Raw genomic sequence first — 20,831 nt, 5'->3', positions numbered from 1 at the left:
AGGAGACTAGATCATCACTAATACATTTATTTGTAAAGGTGCCCCCATTCTTCTGCTGCTGAAGGTTTTCCTGGACTGTAGTATGGACTATGCTGCTAAAGAGCAGACCTTAAGTAGGGGCCCAGACCCCTTCAGCGTCTGTCACCCAACCAAGCCAGTAGGGGCTGGAGTTGTGATACCCACTCCCTGGTGTTTTTCACAACTTGGATTAAACAAATTTGGGGTATTCATCTAGTCTCCAGGACATAGATGCTTCTTAACATAAAAGTCACACTCTTAAAAGCAGAACCACTGCCAAGCAAGAGTGAGAATAGTGGAGCTCCCTTCCCTCTTGGCATACGCTCTTGACTTGATTCCTGCTGCTCAGGGAAGCTTGCATGGTTTTAATCAGGAATAAAGCAGTAAGCTATTCCTGTGCATGTGTGGTGGCCTCAGAATGGAGAGAGGAACCAATGCTTTAGGCAGGAAGAAAGTTTACAGGACCAAAGAAAAAAATACAGAGGCTGAGAGATGACAATGGGAGCACAGCCTCACTCCCCAAAACATCCCCAACCCTCTAAAACCCTACTGATGTTTCCCAGTGCCACAGGTCCTCTTCTGACAAATCTGCTGCCACAAACTTAAAGTTGGCCTATGCTGAGAAAAAGCTGCTGGGTCTGAGAAATGCTGAAGCATGCAATGAAGGAACCAACTTCCCTATATTTAGCTCGTGTGAAGATCAGACCTCCTGATGGGCCTTTGTGGACCACAGTGGCTGTGCATAGTCTGTGCATTGGCAGATATCAGACACTTCTAGCACCGTTGGTATGCAATTTTCCTAATCAAAAATACATCAGCACCTTAACTTCTGATTTACATATGCATGGGCACATCTGTAATCCTAAAATACCAGGTCAGGGACATTTAAAACACGCGAACAAACCAATCTTGGCTGGCAGCCCAAATAATCTGTGACCATCATGGCAAATTTCAGTCCAAAATGCAAAAAGGTGTTGGCTTTAACAACGGAAACTTGAAGAACTTCACCAGCTTGCAGACAGCAAGCTCAACACTAGTAGGACCAACTTGAAAAAGCCTCATCTGTTACTGCAGCAACTACAGACCACTCAAAGAATGGAGAGAGAGGAACTATGTATACCCCCTGATCATGTGAGGTTGTTATATACCAGTGCCAGCATGAAGAAAGGCAAACAAACAATACTGCAGAAATCAAATTCATCTACAAACAGGTGCTTTATGTCGGTAATATCAAAAAAGAAGCAGCTTATCCACTTTCTGAGAAATGAATCAAAAGCTAAAATACTCAGTGACTTGGGACAGCCACAACACAGCAATTCCAAATAAACGCTTTTATAACAGAAGTTGGCAGTGTTAGCAATTCAAAACCACAATACTTCTGTTTCTGGGAGAAAAGATGGAAATAGCATGGTGTCCACAATTTGTCTTGTTATTGAAGTGAAAATTCCTGGAAGTGAACAAATTTGAGAGCTTTAAGAGTTATTAACTATTTTGTGCCAGGGGGATTTCAGCCCCCCCAACTTCATGAAAGACAAGTAATATATAACAGTGAATTATTGCAGTGGGTTATGACTTAAAATCTTCATGCAAAGATTAAGAATTAGATCTCGGTGAAATGTTTCTGACAAATAGTAAAATTGCCAAAAAAATTGAGTTCCGGCAGGTTCGAAACTATCCATGAGGTGAGGTCAAACTTAGTGAATAGGTTCAGCTGAGAAAACAATTCACTAGACATACATTCCTTTAAAAAAAAAAAAAAAAAGGCTTGAAAAGCATTGAAAAATGCAATGGACAAAACATGACTTACATTATGACTTTACATGCTAGTTTTCAGTTTGTAAGAAAAAATTAATGCCTCAATTTGATATTTTATTCTGTTTTCTCTATCTCACTTGTTAATTATTTTGTTCCATTTTGAGTATCAAATGCAAAAATATCCCTTATTCAGCGAGCCGCAGTAGGTACAATACTTCTTGCAGTAACCGCTATGGTAATTACAAGCACAAATCTACTGAAGCAGGCTACAAGAAGAGCTCTCCCCAATAGCCATGGTGCCAGCTGCAGGGTAGATGTCTGGGTTGTTCCTAGACATTTAACGGTCACATCTGGATCTGTGACACATGCTGATCAGACTGAGTCTTTGCATAGCTTTTACAATGCTAACTCTTCTGAATCTGCATCAGTTTGTGAATTCAGTTCTTACTATAGAATCATAGAACGGCTTTGGTTGGAAGGAGCCTTAGAGATCATCCAGTTCCAACCCCCCTGCCATGGGCAGGGACACCTTCCACTAGACCAGGTTGCTCAAAGCCTTATCTAACTTGGTCTTGAACACCTCCAGGTATGGGGCATTCGTGACTTCTCTGGACAACCTGTGCTTCACCACTGTCACAGTGAAAAATTTCTTCTAATCTAAATCTCCCCTCTTTCAGCTTAAAATCATTATCCTTTGCCTTGTCACTGTGCTTCCTGATAAAGAGCCCCTTCCCAGCTTTCTAGAGAATTTCATGCTTTACCACCCTACCAAGAGATTTTCCCATTGCATAAATTCCCACTTTGTTCAAAACCACAACTTGACCCCTTCCAGCTGGTGTGTATTTAACACCTTCACTGCCAGTGACTACTTTAGCCTCCATGCATTAGCAAAGTCCAGAAATATTTTTTTTAAATTGTAGCATCTCATGGAACATCAATGAAAACATGCTGCATCAGAGACAGAAAATACAAAAAATGGCTACTTTTTTTTAAGAAAAGAAATTATTCACCTGGTTACAGCTAAAAATGCCTGTGCCCTAGGAAACTGCACAGTTGTTATTCTGACAAGACACTAGACAATTTGCTCACAGTTATATCACCACCTTTAAGTTTAAATCTAGTGGTCTAAAAGCATGAAAAGATATTTTTGACCCTGGAGAATTCTTTTGCCATCTGCATTTTCTTCTCTCAAAGTTACTCAGGTGCACATAATTACCTAGAGTCTACATTTGGTTCATAAACTGATAATCTTTTTTTTTGGTGTTGTTGCTTCATAAGTACATCCCCAGCAAAACAAATGGAATGTTACAAAGAGGTTTATTACATTGAATAAGGAATTAGCAGAAGGAATCCATAATCTCCAAAGTAACTAAGATCCTATTTCCAGGCAAATACTCTAAACTTCAAAATAAATGAAAAAATCCCCCATGAAACAAAACACTTCCAGAGAGACATAAACCCCCCACGTGATACACTGAACAGGCTGTAGCCTTTTTTCGTCTTCTTCTGCACAGTGTGATATCAGCTTTTCACATTTTCTCCCTTTTGAGAGCTCAGGTCAACACCTAGTGAAGTTTTAGCACTATTAGTTTTCAAATATCAGGTGCCTGCACTCTTGCCAGCACATTCCCCAGCTCCCCCTGATACTTTATCAATATAAAAACTTGCTTCATTATCACAATCAAGCTGCTGAGGGAGACCAGTAGTTTTTTCGTTACTTTCTTCCTTAATTAGAGCTGATGCTGAACTAAAGAGGAGGAAGGAATGCCCAACAACATCCTCCATCCTCCTTATACAAAATGAGAGGGAAAATATTGCTAGCGCAGCTGACCTGAAGTGTCATTTCTCCTTTACACTTCAGACACTTCGCTTCTTAAACCCCATGAGGACAGCGTGTTGTAGATGTCTTCCCTGTGAGACTTCAAAAGAGGGTGCTATTAAAACCCAAATTTTTGCAACTGTTTGTCCTCTAAAGAAAGACTGCCTTAAACTGGTGAGTGTTTTTGAACTCCTTACTGAGTCTGAATAGTTTATGTAGCTGGAATTCAGGCAGAAGAGAGTTAATATGTAAAATATTTCGTATGCAAGATGAGCAAAGTTTATTTGTTCATGGCTGCTGACGTGCCTTAAAAGAAGCTTGGATTTCCCTGCAGGGCACACTCAGATGTCAGGACTGAAATACCTCTGTCCTGGGCTTTCAGTGCCCTGGTTTTGTGGCATTTACTTTTTTTTCTGCATAACCAGCTGCTATGAAGCAAAGGACTGGGGTCTTGGAGAGGGGTAACAAAAGGAATCAGCAGTCAAGACAAAATTCCTTCTGAGCACGTATTGATGATGTACAAAGTGTTTGTAAACTGGAAATTATGTGCACTGCTATGAGAAGCTGCAGACTGGGACTAAAACAAGCTAGCAGGGACGGCCTGGGCAAACTGATAACAGTTTTTGCTTCCTAGGTTTTCTCAACTTCATGATTAGTTTAAATCATGCAATTTCTCGGCATCAGCATTGAGCTGAAGCAGCGGAATACTTCAGCTCGGAATACTTCAGCTCAGAATACTCCTTCAGTTCCTCCTTCCAGCCCCCACTGGCCTCAGCCATGCAGACTTGTGTTTTGCTTTGCAAGCACACTGAATTTACATCTGTACCTTATATTTTATTGGGTGCTAAACCCATTCTCATGACTGGAGATGACTTAGTGCTAATAACAACTTCACTCCTTCTTGACAGCAGTGGTGCTCTGCCGAGCCCAGATAATGAACACCAGCTGCCCAGAAAAAGGGGGAAAAATGTCTCATGAGCTTTTCAAAGTCCTATGAGCAGAGTTTTTGGCAAAATGTGTATCAAATACATGTTTCCATCCTCTCTTATTCTTACTAAAGCCATTAGAACATTGCTGTACTTCACACTATTGAAGGTCATTGCTGTTCTATAGATACCAGAGAGCACCCTTGCTGGCTGGCTGGGATGTTTCTGAGAGGAGCAAGCTCCCAGTTCCCCAAATTGAGAAAGAACAACAAACAACTTCTGCTTGTTGTTTCTGGATCTACCAAGAGATGGATAGTTTTGAAGGCAGATCTTAAGGTTCTGCTTTGGATATCGAGAAAAGGAGAAAAGAGCTATAGAAGGGTACAAAGCATTTGAAAAAGTCTTGGAAGTAAAATTGGGACTCCAGGGTGGTTTTTTTTTGCTATGGCAAAAACTGAGGGGATAGGGAGGTGCAGGGCTGAAATAAATGTTTGTTGATGGAAGTGGGGCATCTGGAGTTGATTTCCATGCGAATACAGCGTGCCTGTGAGATGCTCTTGCTTAGAAACTGAGTCTGGGTAATTTATTCCATGCAGAGGAGCATGGTCACAAGGGCTAACCCCCATACTCTCTTGAAACTGAAGCGAGCTAGAAACTTTTATGGTCCACAAGTCATAGGCAAGCATTTGTCAGAGTCTGTGACCTCGTTAAATTGTCTGTGCTGGCACAGCTACTGTGCAACAACCCAAAGCAGGAGTAATTTGTCAGAATAGCTTTATGAGACACATTCACAGTAACCTTAGACCGAAGGGAGTGAAGAGAGTCAGGATTTGGGAAAGTCTGACACAGAACTTGGCCACTCTGCACTACCAAAGGCCCACAAAAAATCATTCAAGAATGTTGTGCAAAAAGCAAAGATGTTGCTAATACACAAAGACTTTGTGAGCTCTTTAGATGCCCTGTGGTATCACAGAATGGTGGAGGTTGGCAGGGACCTCTGGAGGTTATCTATTCAAACACCTCTCATCAAGCAGGGCCACCAAGAGCCAGGCTTTTGAATATCTCCAAGGAGGGAGACTCCACCACCCCCCTCAGCAACGTGTGCCAGTGCTTGGCCACTTGCATAGTGAAAAAAATGTTTCCTGGTATTCAGACAGCACCTTGCCTGTTTCAGTTTGTGCCTATTGCCTCTGGTGCTGTCACTGGGCACCACTACAAACAGCCTGGCTTCGTCCCCTTTGTATCCTTTCTTCAGGTGTTTATATGCATTGCTAAGCATATAGCTTTCCCCATGAGCTTTCCCTTCTCCAGGCTGAACAGTCCCAGCTCTCTTAGCCTTTCCTCATAGGAGAGTTGCTCCAGTTTCTTCATCAGCTTTGCGGCTCTTCGCTGGTCTCTCTCCCATGAACCCATGTCTCTTGGATGGAGGAAGCCCAGAACTGAACACAGCTCTGCAGATATGGCCTCCAGTGCTGAGCAGAGGGGAAGGACCACCTCCTTCAACCTGCTGGTTACACTTTTTCTAATGCAGCCCAGGATTTTGTTAGCCCTTTTTTTCCTGCCAGGGCATGTTGCTGGCTTATGTCCAACTTGGAGTACATCAAGACCCCCCAGATCCTTTTTCTATCAAGCTACTCTCCAGCTGATCAGCCTCCAGCAGGTACTGGTGCATTTTCCTCCCCAGGTGCATTACTTGGTACTTGCCTTTCTTGAACTTTATGAGATTTCTGTCAGCCCACTTCTCCAGCCTGTCAAGGTTCCTCTTGATGGCAGCACAACTCTCTGGTGCATCAGCCACTCCTCCCAGTTTTGGGTCATCATCAGCAAGCTTGCTGGGTACACATTGCCTGGCATCCAGATCATTAATGAACGATGTTTAAAACAACCAGAACAAGCATTGACCTCCTGGGGTATGCTGCTAATTACTAGACTAGACATTGTGCCATTGATTGCCAGTCTCTGGGCTCAGACAATTCAGACAGTTTTCAATCCATCTGCCCATCTGAGCCATACTTCAACAACTTCATGGTGAGCAGCTCATGAGAGACTGTTGAAACTTTTACTGAAGTCTACATAGGCACTATCTACTGCTTTCCCTTTGTCTACCAGGCCAGTCATTTCATTGTAGAAGTTCATCATGTTGATCAAGTGTGACTTCCCCTTGTGAATCCATGCGACTACTCCCGATGGCATTCTTGTCCTTTACGTGACTGGGTATGGTTTCCAGGATTAGCTGCTCCATTACCTTCCCAGTGATCAAGGTGAGGCTGAGCGGCCTATAATTCCCAGAGTCCTCCTTCTTGATTATAGGAATGACATTTGTGTTCCTCCAGTCTTTGGGCACTTCTCCCAGTTGCCATGATCAATAAAAGAAACATTAAAGAAAATAAAGATGGCACTAAATCTTTAGTACTGCTGGGTCAAATTCATCCTTTCAGATAATACTTTCATGCTGAGTAGTGATGCAGCATTGTTCTATCTTGGAAGATTTTAACACGTGCCCTAATTGTTAAAACATGACATGTCTAGTGACAAGTGCACAGATCTGAGAGAAAGGTAAGACATAGTGATGGGCAGGTGGGAGAATCAAATCTGAGGCAGCCAAGTGTGCAGTGATTAGGCAGGATGCTGAGACAAGTGAGCTGTGATGCCCAGCGCTCCCCTACTGCTGCCCTGCATTTCTCCACCACTCTCTTTATATCAGCTCCTGAATCCTTCAGACCAAGACTGAGTGTGGTGCAATGTCTTGAACTGGGACTGAGTAGGGTGGAATGGGGCTGCGAGCACTACTGAAATATAAGGAGATATAAGACAGAAAAAATACTCTGAAGAGAATAATTAGTTAAGAAAAAGGGGAATAAATTTACCTCTGAAAATTCGTCAAACATGGTGGGTTTCAGAGGCAAAAATCATATCTTTTCACTGCTGCAGATCTTCTGATCTGTCATGTCACATTAAGAAATATGACGGAGCTCTTAACTTGCTGGAATTAAACAATGCTGTGTGAAATACAGGCAGCTCTTCTAACTGCAGTACAGTATTAGACTTTCTTTGCTAGTCTAAGGAGGAAGCTGAAATGGGTAGCAGATTATCACATAGCTCTACGATCCCTGCAACTGCTCAGGTCTCTCTGTCTCAGAAAATCATCACAGAATCCTAGAACAGTTTGAGTTGCAAAAGACCTTTAAAGGTCATCTAGTCCACATACCCTGCAATGAGCAGGGACATCTTCAACTAGATCAGGTTGCTCAGAGCCTCATCTAACTTGACCTTAAAAGTTTCCGAGGATGGAGCATCTACCACCTCTCTGGACAACTTGTTCCAGTGTTTCACCACCAAAAAATTTTTCTTTGTATCTAGTCTACCTTATTTTACTTCAAAACCATCACCCCTTGTCCTATCACCACAGGCCCTACATATATATAGGTCTACCTAAACAAGGGAAGGGTTAATGATTCTGGCCAAACCCAAGGGTGAGGGACACCAGATATTTACACTCACTGTTAACCTGGAAAAGAGAAGGGAGAGTCTCTGGGGCTGTTTTGACCCTGGGACACCAGCCTTCCCCTGAAAGGGAGCAGAGGGAGGTTTTGGGATCAGGTGGAGAATGTCCTGATGGGGAGATTCAAGAAGCACTGAGCTCCTGTCAAGGAAGTTGCTCCCCACTTCAGGACTGTTGTGCGGCTTCAGTGTGTTGAGCCTAGCTGTAAACCTGACCCCAAACAAACTGATTTTTGCTAGAGAGGCTGCCTGCCCTCTTTCTTTTATAGCTGGAACCTCAGTATAGGGGCAGGGAAGTCCTTGCACTGGATTAGAGTGCTTCAAGAACCACAGTTTGAGTGCTCCAACTTCCCACTGGAGTCAAACAGGCCAAAGAAGCTTATTGTTCATGCTATTAATGATTTTAGATGGAGGTGAATCAGCTGATTGGGCTGCGGAAAGCCCATCATGGCAGATGGCCATGGACCTTTCCCTGTAGCTTCTTTAAGGGCCTCTTCAGGATAGCATTCACTTGCCATTTACACTTCCCCACATGCTCTCCCACGGGGCCTGGGTGCAACCGAGCTGCTATTTGCCAACCCACCTGTCCCCCAAATACTGCCATACACTGTTCTGTCAGGTAACTGAGGTCCCTGTGCATGTGCAGGAGAAGGAACCTTGGTCCACGCCATGTTCCAGTTCCCCACTAAAGGAGAGGACTGGTACCTTTGCAGCCCCCACTATCTGAGATGAAGGTCTCCTGATTGCAAGGCTAGGTTTTACACCAAAGTCTCTTGACTGCATTGGGGAAGGAAGTCCATTTCTGTCTTTATTACTGCAACAAAGGAAATCATGAAGACTTTTCCAGCATGCTGAGAAACTCAGATTATTCTGCAGGTTAAATAGTCTGGCCTGACATTACAGACACTTGCTCATTTAACAAATACAATGCGTCAAATGCTTATTTTATTAATTACTCATTAACCATTAGTGTTGCTTCGTCTTGAATTCAGGGATGTCCATGAAGAACAAGGTTACTGAATTTACCTTGGTGCTAATGTGCTTTCTCTGTAGTTCGCTGGTTTGAAAATTATCATCAGAAAGGCAAGCAATGAATACTACAGGCTGCATAGAGACACGTTGATGTGGTCTACTGAACACGAGAGCACTTCCTCTTCACTAATGTTATTAACATCAATGATAATTTTACATGGTCAGGTCTGAGCCTAATGACTTAGTTTAACATATGGTCTGTGCAGTGCTTACATATCCTGGTGAACTGAAATATGAGCATAATTCTCATTCATGTTTGCTTCTAAAAGGCAAGGTGTAACTTTTTTGCATGTATGCAAAACAAGTCCCTATTCATCTCTAAGTAATTCTTATATTAACAATATGTCTTATGGAAAAAACATAAACAATTTCAGCCTTACATAATTGTATTAGGTGTAATTAGTTTTCTTGGTACACTTGCACAAAAGACATTTAATCATATATAAAACAAACATATAAAATATTAATTCATTTTTACTACAGGGCGAGCTTGTCAAAAAGTCACCTCTACTTATGAACGTACAATAACCTGCATATGATTCTGTGTTTCTGGACATAGATGAAGATGCACAGAAGTCAGATTTACTTCTCTAGCAGTCCTGCTTGTGCTTACAGTAATAGTCACAGTGCACATATATGAGAACATTTATATTTAAAAGTGGATTGGAGACATGACAAAGAATTGGTTTTATGTGCTTGACTCCTTTACTAGGATTACCTATTGTAACCTCCTGTACATGTGCTGCCAAATAGAACATACTACATTGAACGGGGAAAAGAGCCAAACTGTAACTTCTGAGAGAGGTTAAATATTTTGCTCAAGAAGAATATTCTCCATTTTATAATCATCATCCTATAAAGTGGAATTTATTCCTGCCAGTCTGCTTCTTTTATCTACTTGTACTACCACCTGATTTGTTTCCTTTACAAAAATTACAAGGTCATCCAAGCTGAGCAACTGTTGTGCTTGTGATTAACTCCCCACAATCAGCAGACACAAAGCGCGAAGATTTATAGTTCCAATTTTTTCAAGGTGGAAATTTATAAGCCGGTTCTTAATGGAGCTGCCCTAAATTTGTCAGCATTAACCAGCAAAAGAAAAAAAACCAAACAAACCACCTTTGTTTTCTTCTTTTAAAGCCAGAATCAGCTACTTCCTTGCTCGTGTTTGTTTCACCTGTTTTTATTAATATACATAATTCTTTTTGTCAATAGAGAGCACTGTGTGGACTTCACATGCCCTCTTGTTTACCGGAGAAATACAAGACTCTTTCTACTACTGACATATGTTACTTCATTACTGCCACAAGCTTGTATTATATCATCACGAATTATTTTGCACAGCAGAGAAATGTGGCTTCCTCTGAGGTAAAACCTGACAGTGGTTTGACAACTAAAAGCAACACTGCAATCAATTTTGGGGCAGCAAATGAAGGATATCACACCCTGCTGAAGCTGCATAGGAAACTAAGGTAGACTAAATATATTTGTCTGGGCTGTGCTGACAGCATGAGTTAGACCTCAAATACAGACTGTCGGGGGGCTAAAGAGGATAGGAAGCATGAAAAGGAAATTGTAACACCATAATGTATTCTGCCTTGGCTTCTGCAGAGAAAGGATGGGAGAAACAGATGCTGTAATGACAACACAGAGTGACTTGCACTGCTTCCAGGAGAGCAGGCAACAGGAGCAGTGACAGATCCCAGGAATAACAAATACCTTCCCCAACTGGCGACATCTCTGATTGAAATGAACTTATGACATGGGGCAAACACTTTCCATTTCATCCGTGGCCACATGGGTGCCTCTAGGGAGACCTTGCCCTCAAATGCTGCTTCTTGCTGCCTGCTGTCTACCATTAAAAGCATTCCTCTCCCCAGCACAACATTCCACCCTCTTTTATAGTAACATAAAGTAATTGCCTCTGTACATTTGGAGCCCCACCTTCTAATATGCAGAGACACATCTGCCCAAGGGCAGGCTATATTCACCCTGTGAGTCTTTGCTTTCATACATAGCAAAACATCTGCTGGCCCCGGCTAAGCGAAACTGATGGTGGTAGGGATTCAGCCCATCCTGAGATGGAACTGTGACAGAGGAAAGGTCACATTGCTAGGGCCCATCCAGGTCATAGGTTAAGGACACTGTTCATCCCACAAATGAGGGAGCATGCAGAGGTGACATGTTTTTTGCAGTGACATTACCCACTGTCTCCCCTTCCCCTTGATTGCTCTGTCGACCTTTTGCCATACCAGATTACTCAGATGATGCAAATTCATGCTGTTAGTTGTTGAAACTCATATCGAAACAATGGTAATAGCATAATTCATGATGTTAGACTTGTCTTTTTTCTGTGATGAATGATAATATTAACTATGAAAATTCCTAATGTAAAGGGACAAGTCCCAACTGGTCTCAGAAATGAGGATTGTTGTCCTACAGAAACACAGAATTATATGTCTAAACATATCCTGATAACTGGGTGGTTTTATGAAAGCACACAAACTTTGCTGTCAATTATAGTTTGTCGATTATTGTAATTTTCCAAAGTTCATAGTTATATATAGCTGGATTTGAGACTCCAACATACCTTAAAAAATATTTATGTATATGTGCATGTGTTTCTTTCAGTGGCTTTCCTGGGAGTTGAGCCCAGATGTGTAATAATAACTTGGTTTCAGGTTGTCACCCATAGATAATCACCTGCTATTGCTACCTTCCTCCTGATACTAAGGGCAATTTAGGCAGCCCCCGTGGGGTTTCTCACAAATACACAGTTTCCTCGTGAAGCTAAACTATAAGGAGAAAAAAAGCCATTTTTTCCCTAGGTACCATCACAGCTAAAACCCAGGCTCAGCCCTTTGCAGCTTTTTTTTGGTCACCCTCATTCATGCATCTAGCACTGTTGCATTGTCCCCTCTAATCCAGGATTTAGATGAGCTTGTTTACCACAATCCCGTTTTCCATGTGATTTATCCCCAGCACCTGACACGTGAAGCGGCAAGCTACACACACATATACACAAATGCATGCACGCATGCGCTGCCATTGGGAATGAGCTTTTGCTTCAGGCACTTGCTTTGCTCTCATTAGTGGAAGCTAACAATGAGTGTGAGAATTGCAGACGTCAGAGGTAATTAGGAAGAAATTATTTCCCTGTCACCCAACAAAATGAGGTCTGTGAATAAAGCCTAATCCTGCTGTCTGCCCATTCTTTTTATCCCTAAATGACTCAGAGATGGGGAGGGCACAAAATGCTCTCCACAGTGCTGGATGGTGAACAGCCATGAGGAGATTCAGCCATGCTCAACAGGGGCCATCTTGCTGCCATCCTCTGGCTGAATAAAGCCATCCCTCGATGGGACTGCAATGCTGTTTAAATAATTAACTGTTTCAAAAAGCTGAATCTCCTCACAGCCTAATATTTTAGTAAATAAAAAAGATCACTTTGGATTATTCACCCCCCATCAAGTCTCTGAAGGAACTGCTGTGCATTTTAATGACTGCACAAGCCTTGCAGATCAACTTGCAGATTCCTCAGCACTGGTAATATATCTGTTGCCTTCCTGGTACGCTGAAGACACAATCCTTTTCGCAAGTTGTCCAGTTTTTCTACTCTTCTTTCTGGTTCACATCTCTCCTTCTGTTTACAGACATATTCTATTGCTCTTTCTCTTGAATACCCTTCTTCATGCAGAGGGGCATGCGGACAACTAGCACCTGATAAGAACAAGTCCAAAAACCTCGCAGCAGCTGCATGACATTTTAAAAATCAGTGGTGATTTTTTATACTTGTGGGAATTCACTAAGCTCATTTCATCACAGGATTTCTGTTTCTAGGCAGTATTTTTCAGTACAACTGAGGAAGACGTAGTATTAATCAGGGAATGCGTGGAGTAGATTACCTTTCTAATTGAGGTAGTAGGTGACCATCATCTGTCAAACCTGCTGCTCCATAACAAAAATTTATGACTTTTCATGCTATATTTCTCAGTCACAGACATCTCGGTACTAATTCCAAAGCATCAATAAGACTATAAACACATCTAGCAAATGTGTATGTCCGTATCTCACATGTACATATTTACAGCCATAGGCACACAGTGTCTCCATGATCTATTTTCATACTTCCTTATCCTTATCCTTGCGACACTTCTAGCGTATTAGTTATATTGCTTCAGATAAAGATTTTCCACTTGCTGGTGTAAGGGCAGCACCCCATAATGTATTGTTAGGGCTATACGATATACAACGCAGAGCACCACCGTATATCTGACAGTGGAGGCTGCCATTGATTCACTGCTTTAAAGCCGGCTGAACATACACAGTGATACACAGGATTCAGCAGGACAATGAGATGTCCACTGCTCCAAGTCACAGAGAGGCAAAAGTAGTGTGTAGACACTACAAGTTGTTTCTAATTTAATTATTTTCTATTTAATTATTTAGTTACTATGCAGAAGGCAGCTCCTCCACCTCATCTTTCTTTGCATTCATACTGGGCATGATATTGGGTTAAATATGACTCCTACAGCTAACAGTTTTTGACAGCAACACAGCACAGGCTAGAAAAACCTACTGGGTTGCCTGTGGCAGCTGCCAGTGATGGGTAGCTGTCCCTTCACAGGCACTGCTTGGCTGCGGACAGCCTTTATGTATCTCTCATACTTGGGACCTGCAGCCAGTCTGCCCTCTGCCCCAAGGTGGTTAGGAGTGTGCTGCTGAGGCAGATGTGATGCTGACCAGTAATAATACTGTGCATATTGAGAAGTCCCCTTAACATTGCTTATTAGCAGTGTGATACTAATATACCAGATATTTTTGTGTGATTAAATCATCCTACTCCAGGAGGTGAGGAAAGCCATGATGGAAGAAGCAGCTCAGGGAAAACAGGTGAGGGCATTGCCATGCATTTTTGAAAAGCAATGGACCAAAATGTCAGGTTCAATACTTCTGTATCTAGTTTCTAATAAGCACCTTTGTTTGAGTTGGGAGGTTAAAAGACTCCAAAAAGACTTGAGTGCTTTAGAAAGCCTCTTCACCAGGATGCATGGCAGATCAGCCATAGTCTAGACACATGTTGTCTCAAGGTACAGGAAAGACTGAAAAACATACAAAGAAACCAGTTCAAGGGAGTGTCAAGTCCTCAGAAGAGTCTGGTGTATTGTATAGGTATATTAAACCATACAGATACATTTTCTCCAGAGGGATTTTTTGCTTATTAAACAATATGTTGCTTGAGGAAGTCTCTGTGGTCTCTTATGACCACCATTATGATTCCTTGAGGAAAAAGAAGTGCAAGGACCAGCAGTGAAGCGCAGTACCAGGGATGGTGTCTCAGTCTCTGTGAGAAATGCAGCTCTGCTGTGCACTACCCATCAGTGTTGTCCGTCCTTGTCACTAGGGCTCCTGACAGGCCATGCCTTTATCATTGCCTCTGGGAGAACTTCCAAGCTCATCTGGGTCCTTGCTTCATAAGTCACAGCCCAGATATGCCCACTCGTCTCATCCCAATAGCCATGGAAAGCTAAATCCAGGTCTTCCTGCCCCCTACTCTAACCTGGATAACCAGGGGATCTGTGCTTCCCAGCAGGTCTGACACAGCCAGAGAGGCAGGCAGAAGTCTGTCTTTTCCCTCTGCCTGTTAACTTTCAGAGTCCTGTCTTCCCTCCTGTTTTCCCCTTTTTGCTTACAGTCACTTAGATGCACTTCTTGAGCAGCTGTGAAGCTGTGCAGGCACCACAGGGATAAAGTGGAGGAGGAGTTTGGGAGAAGCTGAGCAGGCAGAAAAAAAAGAAAACCAGACCCACTTAAAGATTTACTTAGCACAGAAGGTCTGCATTTCAGAGCAGAAGTTAATGGAGTTGTAAGGGTTTTCAGCGACCAGGAACATGGCCTCCAGCATCCATTTCCTATCCCCAAGTCACATGTGGTTATAAGCTGAAGTTCTGTATCTTAATTCACTATTTCTGCTCCTTGCTTCTTAGTAGGTATCACATTTGGGAGTAGCCCATTCTGGTTTGTTTAGAGGAGGAGTTGTCTAACTCTAAGTTGTAATTGCATCACAAAGACTGCCAGGAAATACTCTATGGGGCAGTGGATTGTTCAAGTGGCTGGAATTCATGTGACAAGGGATCTACTGCATTTGCTAGAACATATTTGCCATCTTGGGCAAGAAGCTGCACTTTTGCTTGGATCTACATTTGCTGAGCCTTGACACAGGATACACACCAGAGAAGCACTAAATTTACATGAAGTGCTTATAACAGGCACAAACGTGTTAACTGTCTCAAGGCTGAGCTAAAAGCTAGTTGTGTAGTGGCCCAGATTCTGCTGTAAGACCCAGTCTCTGCAGCCTCACCTGTACAACTGATGTGGTGTAAGTCAAGGCAGTAATCTCCCAGCATGGGGAACAGGCAACATGGTGAAGTCTGCTCTGGAGTCTCTCTACCAGCTGGTGGATGCACTAATACAGTCATGACCATTTTCTAGGACTAATTCAAGGTTTGGAGGTTCCAAGCTACATTTAAACAGGATAGGAAGAAACAGTTCTGAGCCAAATTGATTCCTGGTGCAACTCTAGTAAGGCTGGAGGAACTACACCCAGGATGATTTTGGTCCCATGCAATATGTCAATGGCCAATCTCTCAATATGCCTGGCTATGTCTTTAAAAATTACATTCTTTTTACAGTACTATGCTCTGATCTGCCAAATGTGGCAGCCAATGAGCTTTTCCAAGCTAAATACTGTGAGGATTATGCATAAATACTAAAATATCCTAATTAGCCTCTTGGTAAAAATTAATTGATCCATTACAGGCAACAGTAACCATTTGCTAAAGTTTTATTCAGCATTTTTTTTCTTCTCTAAGTAGCATATTTGATATCATTGGCTGGCTATTTTAAACCATAGGGGATCATTGGTGGAACAGTACAAATCCCTCTGAAATCCCAAAATTGCCAGCTGCAACTACAGTCTGCATCTAGCATCTTTTCTAAGGACTATAAATGCTTCACTGCTTTAATTTTGCTTGGCATTTGCATCACTGTGTGGCAATTACTGAGCAATGGTAAAGGAGGGATTCAGTAATGAAGCCTGGACAGTGAAGAAATACAGTCCAAACTGAAATATCCTGTTTCAATCTAATTCATCAGTCTCTGCAAATGGATACATCACATTTAGATACAAAGCAATGGCAAGACAGGTATCTTTCTTTTTGCTGCTGAAACGACTGTGTCTTTTTGCATATTAGACATGAGGAAAGTTGTTCTCTCCTCATATTTCTTGATTGTTTTTAACTACTCAAAAGGATGAGATATGAAGTTGTAAATACTGCTAATTAAAAGGTCAGACTTGCAGCTATATTATTGCAGATACAGCTTGTGAAGTTCTACCAGTTTCAGTTATGCTACACTGGAATAAAACAGCAATGGCTCACCTATCTTTTGAGCTTGTGTATACACAGTTTTAATTATTTGAACTACGTGTGATTTCCTCTAAGTCCCAGCTATACTGGAAGACAAGATCAAGCGTTCTACCTCAGACTGAATGAGCAGAACCACAACTGGGAAAACAAACAATGACATTGTAGGAATATAGGGTTTAGACAAGAAAGGTTTGGGGTATTACCAAAACTAGTGTCCCTTATTAAAGAGGGATACGCTGAAGGAACATTCTTTAATGGGGAGATGAGATATAAAATATTTATAATAAAAATCACTTCGGGCACAGTGAGCTGTGCAGAGACAATGTTTGCAAATAACTCTATTTACCTTCATCAGACACAGCTGTAAAACTTCTGAGAGGCCTAAGTAATTTAGGCAAATAGGAAAACAGTGGAAATGCTGTTCAATGTCATTACAAGGTCAAGCATTGCATAGTAAGATACAAAAATTTCAATACTTCCTATGCTTCAAAAGGATTTATAATTAATCATATATGCACTGGGACCTTGCTACCATGTTCTGCTCTTTGGGACCCTGAGCTCCATGTTCAGCTGCAGTCTAATATGGTGTCAGGTTGAAAAAAGACAGGCCTGAACAATGACAGTACCAGCAACAATGCGGTACCATTTTGCATACTTTGGGCATCATTGATGAGGCCCTTCAACAAGAATACTAAAGAGTTAGAAAGGTCTTGGAATGGGCTAAGAATGACCCATCACAAAGACTTTCAAAGACAGATTGGAAAGATGCAGTTAATGTATTCCAAAGAGGTGATAAAGAAGGCCACGAAAAAATTAGATAAAATGCTGAAAGAGGTATTTACCAGAAGCTCCTACTCTTCCTGTCTCCCCAACATGGTAGCAGTGTTCCCTGTTTATCCTCCCAATAAAAAAAAAAAAGAAAAGAAAAAGAAAAGAAAAAGAAAACCCACAAGAAGATTCCCAACAACTGGCTGGTCCTCTCATTGTGGTTTTCGTGGTGTCACATTTGCGAGTGACTAACGGCATTCATCAGGTCTGCATGCCACCAGGTTGATAATACAACACTATTAACTTGATTAGAGAAATCACAGCTAGAGCACAAGAGGTTCTTACGCATTTCTATCTGACCTCCATTTACTAATTCTTGACAGAAATCATAGAATCACCAGGTTGGAAAAGACCCACCGGATTATCAAGTCTAACCATTCCTATCAAACACTAAACCATGCCCCTCAGCGCCTCGTCCACCCGCCCCTTAAACACCTCCAGGGACGGTGACTCAAACACCTCCCTGGGCAGCTTGTTCCAGTGCCCAATGACCCTTTCTGTGAAAAATTTTTTCCTAATGTTCAGCCTAAACCTCCCCTGTTGGAGCTTGAGGCCATTCCCTCTCATCCTGTCCCCTGTCACTCGGGAGAAGAGGCCAGCACCCTCCTCTCCACAAACTCCTTTTAGGTAGTTGAAGAGAGCAATGAGGTCTCCCCTCAGCCTACTCTTCTCAAGACTAAACAATGCCAGCTCTCTCAGCCGTTCTCTTGCACATTTAATGATTCTATATGCCACGTAATACAGAAAACCAGAACAGCTGGTCAGTAACACTGTTATGAAGAAGAAAAAGTCTAGACAGGGTAAATCTGTCCGAACTGACATAAAATACTGAAGGATGTGAGTATTTTGCATTGGTAAAAGACTCAGCTACTCGCAGGAGATGCAGTTAGAAGAGAATTATACCTCTGCCCTTTGGTCAGACTAACAGCCTATCAAACGGCACTTGCAGCTACATTCCAAAATGTTACCAAAGCTGAACTTTCCCCAGTGATGCACCAAAACCAACCAAATCTACACAGTTCAAGCTGACCCTTAACACAACCAAAGGTTCCCTAGGATACACAAGGAAAATAAAATGGGCTGTTGTATGAGAAGTTATATTAGAGAAGAACTAATTCCCTACCCTCTGCCCCGTCCATGGCTTTTCCTCTTGAACACTGGAAACAAACAGATCTTAAATGTTTACAGACTAAGGATAAAAACGGCATCGCCCCAGGTATTTCCAAAAGCAAGAGTTAGAAAAATATTTTGTCTCCTACCTTGTTAATTTTGTCCCGATCTGCTGCCGAAGTTCAAGCCTCTCTTCATCAGTCTGCATGGGGAGGATGTTCTTTTCCTCTAGCTCTCGCTTGGAAGGCCTGTTGCTTAGTTTGATTGCTAAAGAATCCTTCCTGCAGACTTTCATTGCCAGGGAGCCTGTGGGAGAGAGGAGAGGCTCTGCCAAAGGAGGTGTCATTTCATCACAGCATGCAGCAGGCAGAGCAGTACTAGCCAAGGGAGGATACTAGGCTCTCATTTATGCTGGTATGGACTGTGGGAAAAGGGGCGTCATTTAACTTCATGTGCTCAATTAACCTCAATTCATATAGTAATAACAAAAATGGTAGGTATACAAGAAAAAGAAAGAAAAATATAGAGGGGAGTGGAGAAGAAGAGCTTGTTTCAGAATTGCTAGTAGCATTTGTATCTTTCTCTAGCAGAGTGTTTCTGAACCAGGTAATGGAATGAATAATTCAGCCTCAGAGTCTGGGCAGGCAGCAGAGCTAAAGCATGTGGAAAGAGAGGTATCTCTTTCTTGCAATGTAATATCAAGACATCCAAGCTAGCATTAAAAGGAATCAAAAGTCATTCAGAAGCAGTACAAATCTCTACGTACATTAATTGATACTGCTTCTCAGGCAGTGACAGTGGCAAAGACACTGTGAAAACCTTTCATGAGGTTTGAGCCTTTCATGGCTCAAGCTTGTATCCAAAGCAGTTTGAGCCAGGAAGACAGACACAGACAGACAGTGAGACACAAACCCATAAGAGGTTTTGTGCTTCAGCAGATGAGCACGAGATAGTGTGGTTCTGCTCTGTTTCTTAGTTTAAGAGCAAAGACTGCTTAATTTCACTTGCAAGGTAAGGGGGCATTCTGAGGAGATGAAATATGCCTGTTTTAGACACTTCTTTGTGTGTGCTTTAAAAAGAGCGTAGTTTGTTTGTATAGCTTCCAACTTCCCAATGAAAAGAAATCCAAGGACCTGAAACCTAAGCTTGACCTGCAGGATGACAAGCAGTTGTCATAAATAAAGTATGGTGTCTTGTCTTTAGGGGAGAGTCCTATGATGCAACCCTGTGGCAGGAGACAGGTTTCTCAGACAGGTCAGAAAGGGGCCACAGATCCCTCTCCAGACAGTAACTGCAACATGGCTATCAATTAACCTCCTCTCTTCTTATCTGAGCCCAATTCTCAGATTATCATCCCCTTCCAAGTATGTGTAGACTTATGATTCTGACATGATATAATACTCATATATAAAAGCTCTGATCAGTGGCACTTAATCCTCCTGAAGTAACTCTTGAGCTGTTCATGGCTTAAGCCAAAGACAGGGCTTCTCTACACCACAGAGACTAGGGAAAGTGAATCTAAAAGTCAGTTTGAAAGTAAACTAATATAAACCAAAACCAGTTGTTTGAGTTCTGTCTGAGAGGTTCCCAGACAGGGATTCATGTGGATTAGGGAAACCATTAGATATTCACACTACTTGTTATTTTGGATTAATTTGCCGAGTGTCCTCCTGTAGCTAAGCCCTGAAAGATGAAAAAACCATGGTCAAGAAAGAAAATTCACAGGCTTTGTGTTTCCCTTGTGTACTGAGAGTTCAGAGGAAAACTTAAATAAATAAGAAGGAAAAAATTGAATGAGTCTTACTTGTAAATAGTGAGTTATCCTCATCTTCATCTTCCTCTTCTTCCTCTTCCTGTCTCGCATAAAGGCAGGAAGAATCTTCATAGTCGGTTTCATGAGGCACATTTTCTTTATTGTCATCGCATTCGATCACAACAGTTGGCACTTGTCTCATGTCTGGAAGGCCCCCAGGTCCAGTTTTCGTAACACTGTCACCTGTGTGTAAACCAGAGCTGTTGGGAAAGAAAAACAAATAATTAAACTAAAGGAAAACCTCAGTGGAAGACCTGAGTTGCTTCTCCTGCTGTATTTAGGAAAGCTGAAGTCTTTCATCCCTGTTTGAGAAGAAACAAGGATGGAAAGGTCTTTATGATCAGCAAGACATCTAATGGGTTTCAGCTGACTATGGATTAGATTTAAGTTACAACGCTTATTAGGGAGAGGTGGGACAGCACGCAAGCAGAAATACTGGCACCCAGGAATGAGAATGTAAGATCTTCATCACACAGAGTCTCAAGGCTTAGTGAGAACTGCACCAGGTACTCAGGGGGATAAACACAGCTTCAGCCCAGTACCAGTGTGAAGTCTCCACTGGCTTGTAGGTGGTAAGATAAAAATGTCTCATTTGAATGCAA

At 42.1% G+C, this 20,831-nt stretch overlaps 1 protein-coding gene across 7 annotated transcripts in view; it reads right to left on the bottom strand.

Moving 5' to 3' along the window:
- The window catches only part of PHACTR1 (phosphatase and actin regulator 1), a 314,716-nt gene that overhangs the window by 29,868 nt on the left and 264,017 nt on the right, over positions 1–20,831 (bottom strand). For all 7 annotated transcript variants that reach the window (XM_069853669.1, XM_069853668.1, XM_069853672.1 and 4 more), the window contains 2 exons: positions 20,221–20,429; positions 18,566–18,722 (listed from right to left, as the gene is read on the bottom strand). In XM_069853669.1, the coding sequence (XP_069709770.1) occupies positions 18,566–18,722; positions 20,221–20,429 (366 nt within the window). The remainder of the gene's footprint in view (positions 1–18,565; positions 18,723–20,220; positions 20,430–20,831) is intronic.

The sequence above is a fragment of the Phaenicophaeus curvirostris genome, chromosome 3 (genome assembly GCF_032191515.1).
Source record: "Phaenicophaeus curvirostris isolate KB17595 chromosome 3, BPBGC_Pcur_1.0, whole genome shotgun sequence".
NCBI classification, from domain to species: domain Eukaryota; kingdom Metazoa; phylum Chordata; class Aves; order Cuculiformes; family Cuculidae; genus Phaenicophaeus; species Phaenicophaeus curvirostris.
This window is presented reverse-complemented; position numbering and strand designations above follow the sequence as displayed.